Source organism: Mandrillus leucophaeus, unplaced genomic scaffold (genome assembly GCF_000951045.1).
Source record: "Mandrillus leucophaeus isolate KB7577 unplaced genomic scaffold, Mleu.le_1.0 Scaffold434, whole genome shotgun sequence".
In the NCBI taxonomy this organism is placed as follows: Eukaryota; Metazoa; Chordata; class Mammalia; order Primates; family Cercopithecidae; genus Mandrillus; species Mandrillus leucophaeus.
In genome coordinates this window covers 31500-44600 of record NW_012104632.1, presented here as the reverse complement: position 1 = coordinate 44600, position 13101 = coordinate 31500, and the positions used below count along the sequence as shown (strand labels likewise).

General features: G+C 47.0%; 1 protein-coding gene across 4 annotated transcripts in view; it reads right to left on the bottom strand.

Annotated features, from left to right (window-relative positions):
- TMTC4 (transmembrane and tetratricopeptide repeat containing 4) overlaps positions 1-11109 on the bottom strand; it is a 72508-nt gene extending 61399 nt beyond the window's left edge. Inside the window, exons 1-4 of one of the 4 annotated variants that reach the window (XM_011993776.1) lie at positions 10735-11109; positions 8960-9175; positions 4631-4746; positions 3383-3599 (exon numbers count right to left, since the gene is read on the bottom strand). In XM_011993776.1, coding sequence (XP_011849166.1) covers positions 3383-3599; positions 4631-4746; positions 8960-9175; positions 10735-10737 — 552 coding nt within the window. In that variant the 5' untranslated portion in view covers positions 10738-11109. Of the gene's footprint in view, positions 1-3382; positions 3600-4630; positions 4747-8959; positions 9179-10657 lie in introns of those variants that run through there. The other 3 variants (XM_011993778.1, XM_011993777.1, XM_011993779.1) reach the window with 3 other exon arrangements.
- Positions 11110-13101: the final 1992 nt, after the last annotated feature.

Below are 13101 nucleotides of genomic sequence, written 5' to 3'. Positions count from 1 at the left end.
AAATCTTCCCCAACATTCTGAGGAAAATAAAAAGTAAAGCCCATACAAGCCACTTCTGTCCTCAGGGAAGCGCTGGGATCCTCCTGCTGATGGCCACACAGAGCTGAAGAGCCACCAGCAGACCAGGGGCTGTGTGGCCCTCCCAGACTCTCCTCTCTGCAGTGGGGACTGGCCTATCAGAGGCTTGGGGCGTCTACAAACCACTCAGCAATGTGCGGTGGCTCATTAGAAAAAGACAGACACTCCCGTCAGTTGAGGAGCACAAAACACTGACTGCAATTACAGCATCACCAAGCGGAGACCAGGAGGGGGCAAGACTGTGGGGTGCCCAAGTCATCCCTATTTGCCCGGCTGTCACTGCTTTCAAATGGAAAGTCCCCAGTCCCAGAACCCTCTCAATCTCAGGCACACGAGACGGCTGATCACCCTAGAAGACCGGAAAATTCAGGTGCTTATTTGCAGCGGGCAAAATCATTTTCAGTGTGAAATGTTGGAGAGTGTAAAGACCTAAAACATATTAATGTAAATGTTAATATAATGAAATTCATGTTAGGCCAGGTGCAGTGGCTCACGCCTCTAATCCCAGCACTTTGGGAAGCTGAGGCAGGTGGATCACTTGGGGCCAAGAGTTTGACACCAGCCTGTCCATTATGGTGAAACCCCATCTCTACTAAAAATACAAAAATTAGCCAGGTGTGGTGGTGCACGCCTGTAGTCCTAGCTACTCGGGAGGCTGAGGGAGGAGAATCATTTGAACCTGGGAGGTGCAGGTTGCAGTGAGCCAAGATTGCGCCACCACACTCCAGCCTAGGTGACAGAGTAAGACTGTGTATCAAAAAAGAAAAAAGAAAAAAAGAAAAAAAAAAAAAAAGAAATTCATGTCACTAAAACCTGCAGGGGCCTATACTGCTATTACTGTCTCTTAATAAATGTACACTGAGACAAATGGGGTAAACTGAGGCAGTTTACTAACCAAATCCCCATTGTCCTCATCCCACAGGGATCAATGTGGCTGGGGCTGCTGTGCCCAAGGCCATGATTCAGGCTGCTGGCTCTGCCGGCCAGAAAGCGGGACTGGCTCCTCGCTGAACACCTAGGAGGAGCTCGCCTGCCACCCGTTTCCTTGGGTGTTCCATTCTTTGCATGTTTTTAAAGCTGGAATTTTTTTTTTTTTTTTTTTAGACAGAGTCTTGCTCTGTTGCCCAGGCTGGAGTGCAGTGGCATGGTCTTAGCTCACTGCAGCCTCTGCCTCCTGGGTTCAAGCGATTCTCCTGCCTCATCCTCTCGAGTAGCTGGGACTACAGGTGTGCACCACCATGCCCAGCTCGTTTTTGTATTTTTAGTAGAGATGGGGTTTCGCCATGTTGGCCAGGCTGGTTTGGAACTCCTCACCTCAAGTGATCCACCTGCCTCGGCCTCCCAAAGTGCTGCGATTATGGGTGTGAGCCCCTGTGCCTGGCCTAGAGCTGGAATTTTTAACTGCAGGGTAGGAGATAACAGGGGAATGCAGACAGAAGGAAACTGAATACTATCTGCGGAAACACTGAAAGGTAAACATACAAAATATCTGTCTTCCAACGCTAACTCTTAATTATCCGCAAGTATTTCTTGAAATCTGAGTTTGAGTGGATGTCATGGTGGGGAGGGGAAGAGATAGAGGTTTTTCAAATACTCCTTTTTCTCCTAGAGCTAGTCTGCCTCAGTTTCCTTTTAACCATCTAGAATGTGGACTTTTAAGATTACATGTTCCCAGGGTACATTTATCTGGAGTGTGAGTGTGTGTGAGAGAGAATGTGTGTGTGTGAGTGTGTACGTGTGTAAGCACACTGTTATACTTGTTGGCACTTGAAACCTTTTTATAAATCAAATTCTGAATATTTAAAATGAGAATTTTAGAAAACTTTCCTTGGCTAATAATTCAAGTATTATTTTGCTTTTGAGATCACGCTAAACTAGATGAGAGGGAAGACAGAACCAGAACTTCTCCAGTGAGTCCCTGTCTTCCAGTCCCTTATTCAGGACCACTGGCTACACTATATCTGGGTCCCAGAGAGAACTCGGATTGAAACAAAGTCTAATTCAGTCACAGTTATCTATAAAGAGCTTATAACTAAAATTTACACAGCAGTCCCCAGCCTATCCAGCCCTTAACGTCCTCTGAATTTGCTGAGGTAAAAAATAAAGATTTAAAAAGATATCAGGAGGAGGGTGTGATAACAACTCCACAACACTCCTGATACTGGAGTGAATAGACAGTTTAATAAAGTCAGATGCTAAAAACAGGACTTCTCCTCAGCATCTTGAAACTCCAAGAAGCAACATGCAACTGGTTAAATGTAGAGATTTCAATCCCGATGAAATGAGAAGTCTACCGTGAGGGAAGTTATAAAGTGTATGTGATTATTTTATGCACCTCGTGCTCACAGAATGAATGACTCGAGTCAAATCTCGTCCCTCTGCAAACATGCTGCCTTTTGCATTTTCAAAGGGTCCATGTGGTGGTGCAGCGGGTGGTTCCTGAAAACTTCACAAATGTCTAGTGAAATCCCAGCACAGCCTATTCCAAATACACAGAGGCAGCTCGATGGGATGGAGACGTAGCCTCCAGGAGGGTGGGCACCCACCAGAGCTGCCTGATCACCTTGGGGAGAGGATCACACAGGGTGAGGAGGAGGAGGGTGGAGAGGCTTCACGAGCAGCTCCCCAGCAGGGCACGGGCACCACTTTCCAGTTCAACACCAAGTATGTCAGCATCTCCTCAGCGGAGGCCGGGGAAGCCCAGAATTTAAGTCCTGCCTGACATTCACTTACTCCTCACTCTGGATAAATTTTTATCCCCCCACGCCTTTCCCTCATTCCTAAAGTGGAAACGGTTATATTAGCCCAGGTGATGTCACAGCGTTTTCGTAACAATCATGTTAAGTCTAAGAAAGGATTTTATAAATCATAAAACTGTCAGCGAACACAGAAACACTGCATCAGACCCTCCATTGAAGAATAGTTCTTAGCCGCTGAACTTCAGACCCCAAAGCCCAGCAATATTTAACATCCGTGCCTGCACCGCTGGTGTCATCCTAGAAGCTCAACAGAAAGTATCAGCAGAGATCACACCATACCTTATTACACAGTCTCCACCAATATGGTGCTCTGCATTTTTTTCACCAGAGAGATGTCTCTGCCCCAGACAGAATTGTTTCAAATGTCTGGCAGGGTATTTATGTAGTGTCCTTTCTATTTCTAGAGTATACTGTGGAGTAGACTTTCTCCAGCTCTGGAACCAAGATGGGTACATAAAGGGAGCCTGTTTTAGGAAACCAGGCGACACGGGGGTGTCACATCACTTCTCACGTGCATACAGATGCCTCGTGCAGATGACACTTACACATTCGGTGTGCACAGGATGGACAGCAAACAGCAGCGCAGCCAGCAGGGATGCCCTGGGGGCGAGGTGCAGCCTCCGGCCTTTACTGGTGTACTGCAGGCCGCCAAACAGAACCGAGAAGACGTCCACCATGAGGACAGAGATGCCACCGTGCAGAAGGATGTTGACCACGTGAAAGCCCACAGGGTGGAAGCCTCCCGAGAGGTAGTAGTTAATCCTGCAGAAACACAGGGAGTTCAGGGTACACGTGCAGCGGCAAGCGGCAAGAAATGGCAACGATCTGGAGGGGAAGGCTTGTGTGTGGAAATACTAAAAGGAGAAGTGGAAGACTTTGTGCCAGCTTGATAAAAATAGCACCAGGATAAATAATGCCTGTCGAGCTAAGAAGGCTGTGGAAAAGGTGGGAATGTAACTACAGGGAAAAGGGATGAAATGGATGTGTCCAAGGCGAGTGGCACTGAAGCAACTTGCAGAGGAAAATCGAAAGGAAAGCTAGATGATGTTTTACATGCAGAAGGGGCAAGGCTGCATTCCAGGAAGATACAATATTCCACACATGACTCATGGCTACCCCCTAGGGACCTGGATTTAAGAGAGTCTTATACCTTGCTTATCCTCCAAAGGGCTCCTTATCAGTATGCCCACCAGCCTTCCCCCAGCGAAACACCCTCCGCTGGCAGGGATTCCTAGTCTGACTGCTTCTCAGCTGCTGGTGGTTCCAATTCATCACTCCTACGCTCCTGTGGGACGTCTACACACAAGTGTTTAAATGCACCCGAGAAGCAGGTATGGACGAGAACCTTTGTGAGGTGAATGCATCTATTCAGTGCAAGTGGCTCCCTGTGTAATGGAGGGGGGATTGTTTGCAAGCTGCATCTTGCTTTTGCATATTGACTTGGTAACAGTAGGAAGACTTATACCTTATTTATTTCTGTAGTGAAAAAGGTAAGTTTCATCAGAGGCCTCATGTCACTTTCACTCATATTATTCCATTGGTGTTAACCAGCAAAGGGTCAAACCTCCAAGAACTGAGAAAAATATGAACCACCACCCATGTGCATGCCGTCCTTCACAGGGGCCCCGCTCGCCTTCTCTGCACCTAGACATCCATGTATGTGAGCAGCTCAGACCCCACCTGAGTCACTGACTGGACTCCTGAATGCTGAGAGCCTGCTGACACACACCTGTCTCCAATGTCACACACAAGCCGGGAGTGACCTTCCCAGGCCCTTCGATGTCACGGCTTACCTGAAAGTCAGGACGGTGAGAGGCCGGTAGGACTTGTGGCTGGTGTTGCTGCTCAGTCTACTGCCCCAGAAGTCATGGTGCCACAGGTCCCCAAGGGGCGTTTCTGCTTGGAGGTCCTGCAGGGACACAAAGGGGACGTTCTGGACAAGGGTCTCCCACCAGCCCTAAGCCAAGCTCCTCCATCTCTCACCCGGGATGCAGTCAGGCCTCCTAGCGGGGCTGCTGCGCCCAGCATGTTCTCTATGTTGATCATCTCAAACTACACATGGGCTCACCCCACCGGGCTTCAAACACCGATCAGCTTTCACCCTCCTGGGACTGACAGCTTCCCCTGAACTCTGCAGGCCCATGTCTCTGGTGCTGTGCTCCTGCCAGCTCCCAACCCAGAGGCTCTGCATGTGCGGGTCGTCCCTGGACAGTCACCCTCAACTCTTCACGGCTCAACTCCTCCCGCCATTCATCTCCCAGCTGCCCAGCTCTGCCCTTCCTGAGCTGATCCCGTCCCTCTTCCATGGGTCTCTGGGCATCTCACCCTGTCAAGCAGTGCGTGGCACCCTGGCGACTTACAGTCACATGACTATTTGTCTGTGCCACTAGACTGGGCTCCACGAGGACTGGGCCACATCTGGGTTTGCTGGCTATATACAGAAGGTGCTTAATATGTGTCAAATATAAGTGGACCACACAGCTAAATAAGATCACTATTAACTTCTCACATCTAATAAATAGGGTAACTTACCAAAATGTCCCAGTTAAAACACAAAAGTGGATAAACATATTTTCCTAAGTTTCCATTTTTGATCATGAGCTAGCAGACTATGAAATCAGAAAAAACCCCTTAATTTTTACACACAAAAATCACTCAATATTAAAAAAACTCTATACCTCTCTTACTGCTGAGGTAGTTTAATTTGGTACTATACTACAGATGCTTAAAATGCATTCTTTTTTACATTTAAAAGATGAAAGTAGATGGCTTAAATTGTGTCTAAAGAGAAGAGAGGCAAACAAGGCACTGTGGTGGAGTACGTAAGAAAAATGACAGATTAACTTTCTCTTTAAAGCGTAATTAAACCAATGTTTTAGGGACTAGAAATAACAACATGCTGATCATTTCCCTGGGTTGTCAGTCAAGATTCTTCATTGCAATAACCAAACTCTGATTAATTTAAACAAAAAGGGAATTCTTCAAAGGGCAGTGTGCAGCTCACAGAGTCCCCTGTGGCCTGGAAAGCCAGGGCAGGGCCACATGGCAGGAGCAAAGCCACCCATCATGCCCCGGGCACCTTGCAGAGACTGCCCGGCTGCATCTGGGCCCCCACCTCGCGTGACCAGTTCCTAACTCCAACAGGTGGGCGCACCTGACGGGACAGCCCATCTGTGCCAGTTCCCTAATCAAATCGTCTTCTGAGCACCTAAGAATGCCCCAAACAGAAATGGGTCAAATGATGGGTGGCCCCAAAGAGCAATAAAGGTCCACACCCACCGTGCAGCTCGGCACTTGCGACTTAAGCGCTTGCTAACTCAAAGGGAAAGGCTTGAAAAGAGGTGACAGATGCAAAGCTGGTCACCAATGTCCACTGTTAAGGGTGACATTTGCTTCCACAGTGATCAGCTTCAGAGGCCAGGAGTACACTGACCACTCCCCGAGAATGGGTTAGAGATTCTGTGAAGGTCGTGTGAGTTACCTGCTCCCTTCGTTGACTCAGTGACAAGCCTGGAAACCTACCTTCTTCTACACTCTTACAGAAGCACCCGGTCAGCTGTGAGGGGCTTGGGTGGAGGATCTTTTCCTCCCTTTGAACAGGAAATGAACACCAACGAGGCTCTAAATATTTGATTAGGTGGAGCCTCCACAGCAGGGTGTGCTACAGAAAGAAAGGTCAATTCTTCCGCATAATGATTTATGGAAAAAATGTATTGTGTCTAAAATTCCCCCTAACTCCACTGTCTCAAAGATTATCATCTCAAGGAACAAAAAAGGCAACTCCACACGGCAAGGAAGCATCTGGAAAACAGTCTCTAACATCACTAAAATCCAGTAACAGCCTGTTTCACATTACTGTAGGCACAGTGCCAATGAATGGAGGAGTGCCTTTCATTAACTAGGAAAAGAAAAAGGGAGGGCTAGCAAGTTAACAAAAGGGGCACAGTGTGATGCTCCCAAAAACACTGCCAAGACCATGCTCAGCAGAACCACAAAATGGCTTCATCTGCCTCACCTCACAGAAGGAACGAGAATTACACCCAGACACCAGGGCCTCCACACACAACACAGCTCGTGTTTTTGTTCTTCCTAGCTGACCAACATTTTTCAACATGGTTTCTGAATTAACACTTTATATGTCTTCTGCTTCACACGAGTGGAAGAGTCAAGATATTCTCACCAAAACGAATAATGGAATTTAAATAATAAAACTCTATCTTTGTGAGAAAAACAATTCTGTGGCCATTAAGCCACCAATCTGTGCTGGGCATGGTGGCTTGTGCTTGTAATCCCAGCACTTTGGGAGGCCAAGGTGGGAGCATCACTTCAGGCCAGGAGTTTGAGATCAGCCGGGCAACACAGTGAGACTCTGTCTCTACAAAAAATTTTAAAAATCAGCTGCACGTGGTGGTGCATGACTGTAATCCTAGCTACTCGGGAGGCTAAGAAGGGAGGATGACTTGAGCCCAGGCATTGGAGGCTGCAGCGAACTATGACTGCACCACTGCACTCCAGCCTGGGCAACAGAGTTAAGACTTTGTCCCCACCTCATGAAAAAGCCACCAGTTTGACATAGCTGTGTAGACTTACTTAGTCCTTTTAAGCATGGTTTAAAAAAGAACTGAAACAGAATCATCTACAGTAACTGCTGAGTGAATTTCAGGAAAATTACAAATGAAGAACTTGAATTAAAAATAAACATTGGCCGGGTGTGGTGGCTCATGCCTGTAATCCCAGCACTTTGGGAGGCCAAAGTAGGCAGATCATCTGAGGTCAGGAGTTCGAGACCAGCCTGGCAACATGGTGAAACCCCATCTCTACCAAAAAATACAAAAATTAGCCAGGCATGGGATGCCTGTAGTCCCAGCTACTTGGGAGACTGAGGCAGGAGAATTGCTTGAACTCTGGAGGCGGAGGTTGCAGTGAGCCAAGATCGTGACACTGCACTCTAACCTGGGCAACAGAGCAAGACTGTCTCAACAACAACAACAACAACAACAAAAACCCATTAACAATGATCTAGTCTGTGCCATCAAAATGAAGATCAATTGCAATATTATGTCACAAATAAATATACGCAAATCAGTCATGTTCCCCCCCATACAATACATGCTTGTCACATAGAGAGTTCTCAACATTTTCAGCATGAAAATGACTTTCCACTTATTTGGTAGAATCCATGACTTTAGATTTTTAAGAGCATTCAACAGTGTTACAAAGAGTTGCTCTAATTATATCTAGCAGGGAGCTAAATGTGTATTTTCCTCCAAGTCTTCTTCACTGGCTAAGGAACACACAGAAAATATCTTCTGAGTAATAGATTGTCGAGAGACTAACTTGTGCCATTTCCGAGTTCTTTCTCCTCTGGGTCTTGCTTGCCTCTGCATTTCTTGCTCTGGTTTGTAGCCTGCTTGAATCTTTTTCATCTTTTCCCACAAACCTCTTTCTTTTGCCCTAACTCCGGGTAGGGAGTGGAAAAAGATTACCATTTTTCCTGCACTGATACATAGCAACCACTGGTAAGCAAAATTGACTGGGATTCTGCAAGTCCAGCAAAACTGACTCTCCGAACACCAAACAAGCAGGAACTGCAGTGCCCATTGGCAGCACATTCCTCTTGCCCCAGCAGCTGTCAGCAGGCTGTCCTGACAGTCTCGGAGAAGGACAAAGCGGCAGCCAGCTCCCTGCCTGCTGCTGAAGACGCACCTTCTGGCAGGTGATCACACCCGTCCATCACTGCAGCAAATGCATGATGGGTTTTTTTTTTTTTTTGAACAACTGTGGAAATGTTTCACAAAATCTGAAATACTAAGTCTGCAATGCCCTGCAATACCCTTGCCTTGTCATCTTAGAAGAACGGCCTCTTTGATCCATATGGGGACTGGGGCTCTTGAGGGGAACGTCTGAGCTCAGGCAGGGGTTCGGAACCTTGGTGACAGCAATAAGAAAGGCACTAAATCAAGGAGGCGATGTTGAAAAGAGACAGAAAAATCGAGAGCACCATTGGGGCCCAGGCCAATGCTTACCCTACGTTCCACGGAGAACAATGCAACACAAACTTAGATGATTACTGAGACACAGGTGGGCAGTTAAGTTTACCAGAAGAGAGTTGAGATACAAACCTTATTGTTAACAATAGCTTCTGAGTCATCAAAGACAAAGTCTCCATCATAGCTGCGTGCAAAACACACAACGGCAACCAATCCCACTACTAACTTAGCCCAGAGTGGAGGAAGAACAGAAGATGGAAAAATGTGATCCAAATCAGTGTCCAACACGGCCATTCTGAAAACTGCAGGCTGCTGGCCCCCGGCTCCAGCATTATGCTGGTTAGGAATCTGCAGGAAAGACAACACCATATAAATATTCATCAACACTGGTAGGACCGTTTCTGCAGTGGGCACCGTGAGTAACAGCTAGATAGTCATTTATGCTATGATTTTATAGGATGTGATCATTAACAATTTGAAGCTGTGCTTCTCAAACTTTAGTGGGCAGAAAAGTCACACGGGACACATGCAGATACCTGGGCCCGACCACAGGATCTATCAGATCAGATGCCCTTTGGTTTCTGATGCTGGAATACCCTTTAGAAACATGAATTTAATGGTATCCTCATCAAGCCCACAAGGCAAATCATTTTTAATCATCCTTGAACCAGTTTACAGAGCTTTAAAAAAAGAAGTTACCATCTTACCTCATCCAATCAAGAAAAATCAATAAATAGTCATTGCTGGGTTTTAGCACACTGCGTGTGTGGCAGGAGAGAGGGTAGTGTGTAAAACACAATCCTGCTTCTGAAAGAGCTTATGGTCTATTTGTAGCATTCAGGCACACAGGCCAGGGAGCTGAGACTCTGAGACAGAGACAGGGGAGTCGAATGGAGAAACCCTAAGGCGGGGCACAGGATCGAATGCTGGGTTCCTAGGCTAGTGGCTCGACGCAGAGGACAGATAGAGGAAATGACTGGTGGGGACAATATCTTGTCCCAGAAAAGGCTGAGCCATACAAAGGAAAGGAAGGGAGGCTATTCGATGTGAGGATATGACCTTCAATCCTGGTGAAAGAGTCAAGATAAAAATATATACTATTTTGAACTTTTCTTTCAAATGGGCATAATGTTTCTCACCGGGGATGCCTGTGCCCTACCCTTGCCATGTGTTAGTTGTGCGGTCCTGTGCACAGCCTCTTTCCTCTCTGAGCCCACCCCCTGCGGCCCTCTGCAAAGCATCTTAACGGTCAGGGGTGAGAGGTGCCTGATAGCTTCCTGCCTTGGAATTCGCCAAAACAAATCCCAACCTACCCCCAAACTCACACTTTTATCTGTCCCCATTCCCACCACATCCTGGACAGGGGCTTTCTTTGGACTCACCAGGATCAGGTTTGGGTCAGACTGCTTGGTTCTGACCTGGGGTACCTCTGGGCAACTCACTTGACCTCTCTGGGCCTGTTTCCTCAACACTAAAATGGGGGTGGTAGGAGTGCCTGCCTTCTAGAGTTGTCATGAGGGTTAAACGGGATTCCCAACACCGCCTGGCTGTAATGAAGGCTCAGGGGAGGCCAGCTATTACACTTTCTTCCAGAAGGCTGAAAGCAGAGGCACAGAATGATTTTCTGTGGGAAATCCCTTTTAGTATCTGGTTGATTGGTACCGAGGCTCCTGTCTTTACTAAGGGACCTGGACCCTGTTCTTTTCCTGCCGAGATGAAAGAGAATCCCAGCCCCCTGACTGGGAAGACAGTTTGGATGTATTTGTTTCTGGATCTCTAAGTGGATACCCCAGACCATGGAATCAATAAAAAGCCAGCCAAATAGGCCACCTGAAGTCACAGGCATCCTTCTATAGCCTTCTGTCTGAGTGAAGATGGAGACAGATCCAACAGGCAACGGGACACACCATTCCATGGTGATGCTGTCCCCTTCCAGGAGCCAGAAGGAGGCTCGGATGTATAATCCAGAGATGAAACAGGCCACAACTCTTCCACTGCTTGTCTCTCAAGCCTCACAGCCTGACGTAAGGCATGCTCTCAGCAAGTGCTGGGGGAATACTGCAGCTACTTTTCTTTTCCAGTCAAAGGATAAACCACTTCTCGAATCTAAATTACAACGCAAACATAACACAGGTCAGCACACAGGCCTCAACATCTATGCTTACATTTCAGCTAAAGAAATTACTCCTGCTGCTTAAAAAACAACAAATCAAGGCTGGTTGCAATGGCTCACACTTGTAATCCCAGCACTTTGGGAGGCTGAGGCGGGTGGATGGCTTGAGCCCAGAGGTTCAAGACCAGCCTGGGCAACAAGGCGAAACCCCATGTCTACAAAGAAATACAAAAATTAGCTGAGTGTGGAGGCGCATGGCTGCAGTCCCAGCTACTCGGGAGACTGAGAGGTGGGAGTACTGCTTGAGCCCAGGAGTTCCAGGCTGCAGTGAGCTGAGATCACACCACGGCTCTACAGCATGGGCAACAGGGTGAGACCCTGTCGGAAACAACAAACCCCAACAAAGCCAAACACTGAATAGTTAGGAAGATACTATGATTTAACACGGAGAGAATAAGAAAATTTAGAAAATTACTGTGAAGGAAAACAAACAATTTATAGCAATTTGAAATGCACAATAGAGTCATGAGTTGACAAAAGGTCATGTAACTGGTTTTGACGTTATCTGCTTTATTGTTTCAATAGTGAATTTACTGGCTCATGCAATATATTTTTGGAGATGGTGTCTTGCTATGTTGCCCAGACTAGATTCAACTTTTGGGCACAAGTAATTCTCTTGCCTCAGTCTCCCAAGTAGCTGGGACTACAGGAGTGTACCACTGAGCCTGCATATTATCTGCTTCAGTCCCAAATATTTGAAAATTATTTCATACACGTTTGTCAAGGTTCAAATGGCCTTCTAAGTAGAATACTAAATCAGGAAATACTTTGTGCTCCTAAATTAGCAGCCGTACCTCAGATTGCTTAGAACATGACTATGTTCTAAGCATAGTCATGTTCTAAGCAATATATGTTCTAAGCACAATATGTTCTAAGCATAATATGTTCTAAGCATAATCATGTTCCAAGCAATAATCATGTTCCAAGCAATAATCATGCTCTAAGCAATAATCATGTTCCAAGCAATATGTTCCAAGCAACAGCCCCAGTATATGTAAGGTAGACTGTGGACCGTACCATCAACCAGGTACCCTGGTAGGCCAGGTCCAAACTCTTGGGAAGTCAACTGGATGGATGACTCAGTGGATCTCAGATGATCTCCTCCTCTGCTCTTGCAGGGACAGCAGAGAACCTGGCCTACCTCCAATGCCCCTGCCCCCACATCATTTCCTAGTTCTGGCTGGCTCTCTCCTCCTCGCTGTGACTCCCCTGCTTCTCTATCTCAGGGGGCTCCTTCTCCTTTCTCCAAGGCCTCCCTCATCTTTGCTGCCACCGAAAATACTGACAAATGCTCTTTTCTTTCAAGGGATTTACTGTTCATGTACATAGTGGAATAGTTTGGAAAATGCCTTTCACTAGGAAATGCAAAAAAAAAAAAAAAAAAAAGCTACAATTTGTTAGAAGGCCAGGCAAAGTGATCAGTCTAGTCCAGTGGTTGAGACCAAAGGTTCTGGTGACGGACAAACCTGGACCTGCCGGCTGCACGACCTGGAACTGCTTAGTCTTTCCAAGAATCAGTTTCCTCACTGGGCATAACATGGTATCACCACTACTTTCTTCAGAGGGCGGTGGTAAAGGATTAAAGGGAGAAAATGCATGCAAACAACCAGTTCTCATTATTGTTAGATTTTGGAGAAATTAGCCGCTGCTTCCTAGTCCCTGACCGCCTGTCTTGAGCACACCCATGCTGCGACTGTTTATTCCTGCAGATGGGCTGAGCACTAGGGCCAGCAGCAGCCCATCGGGTGACCTGGTGCAACTGAGAAAGGCAGACCCTTCTTTTGGGCAGACCCAGGGCACATGGCTTCCTTGGTCCGGTGTCTGGTACAAACTGTACAACCATACACAGTGACCCTGTTCCCAACTCTCCTTCCTCTAACACTAAACGACTTCTGTTCCTCAATGACCTGAGCCAGGCTTGGCACTCAGGTAAAAGAAGCCCTGTCTGAGTAAGGTGGTAGAGATGGGGGACCACCCTCTCTACACCCCTTCCCCTTTTTTTATGAGACAGGGTTTCACTCTGTCACCCAGGCTGGAGTGCAGTGGTATGATCATAGCTCACCACAGCCTCACTTTACTGGGCTCAAGGGATCCTTCCACC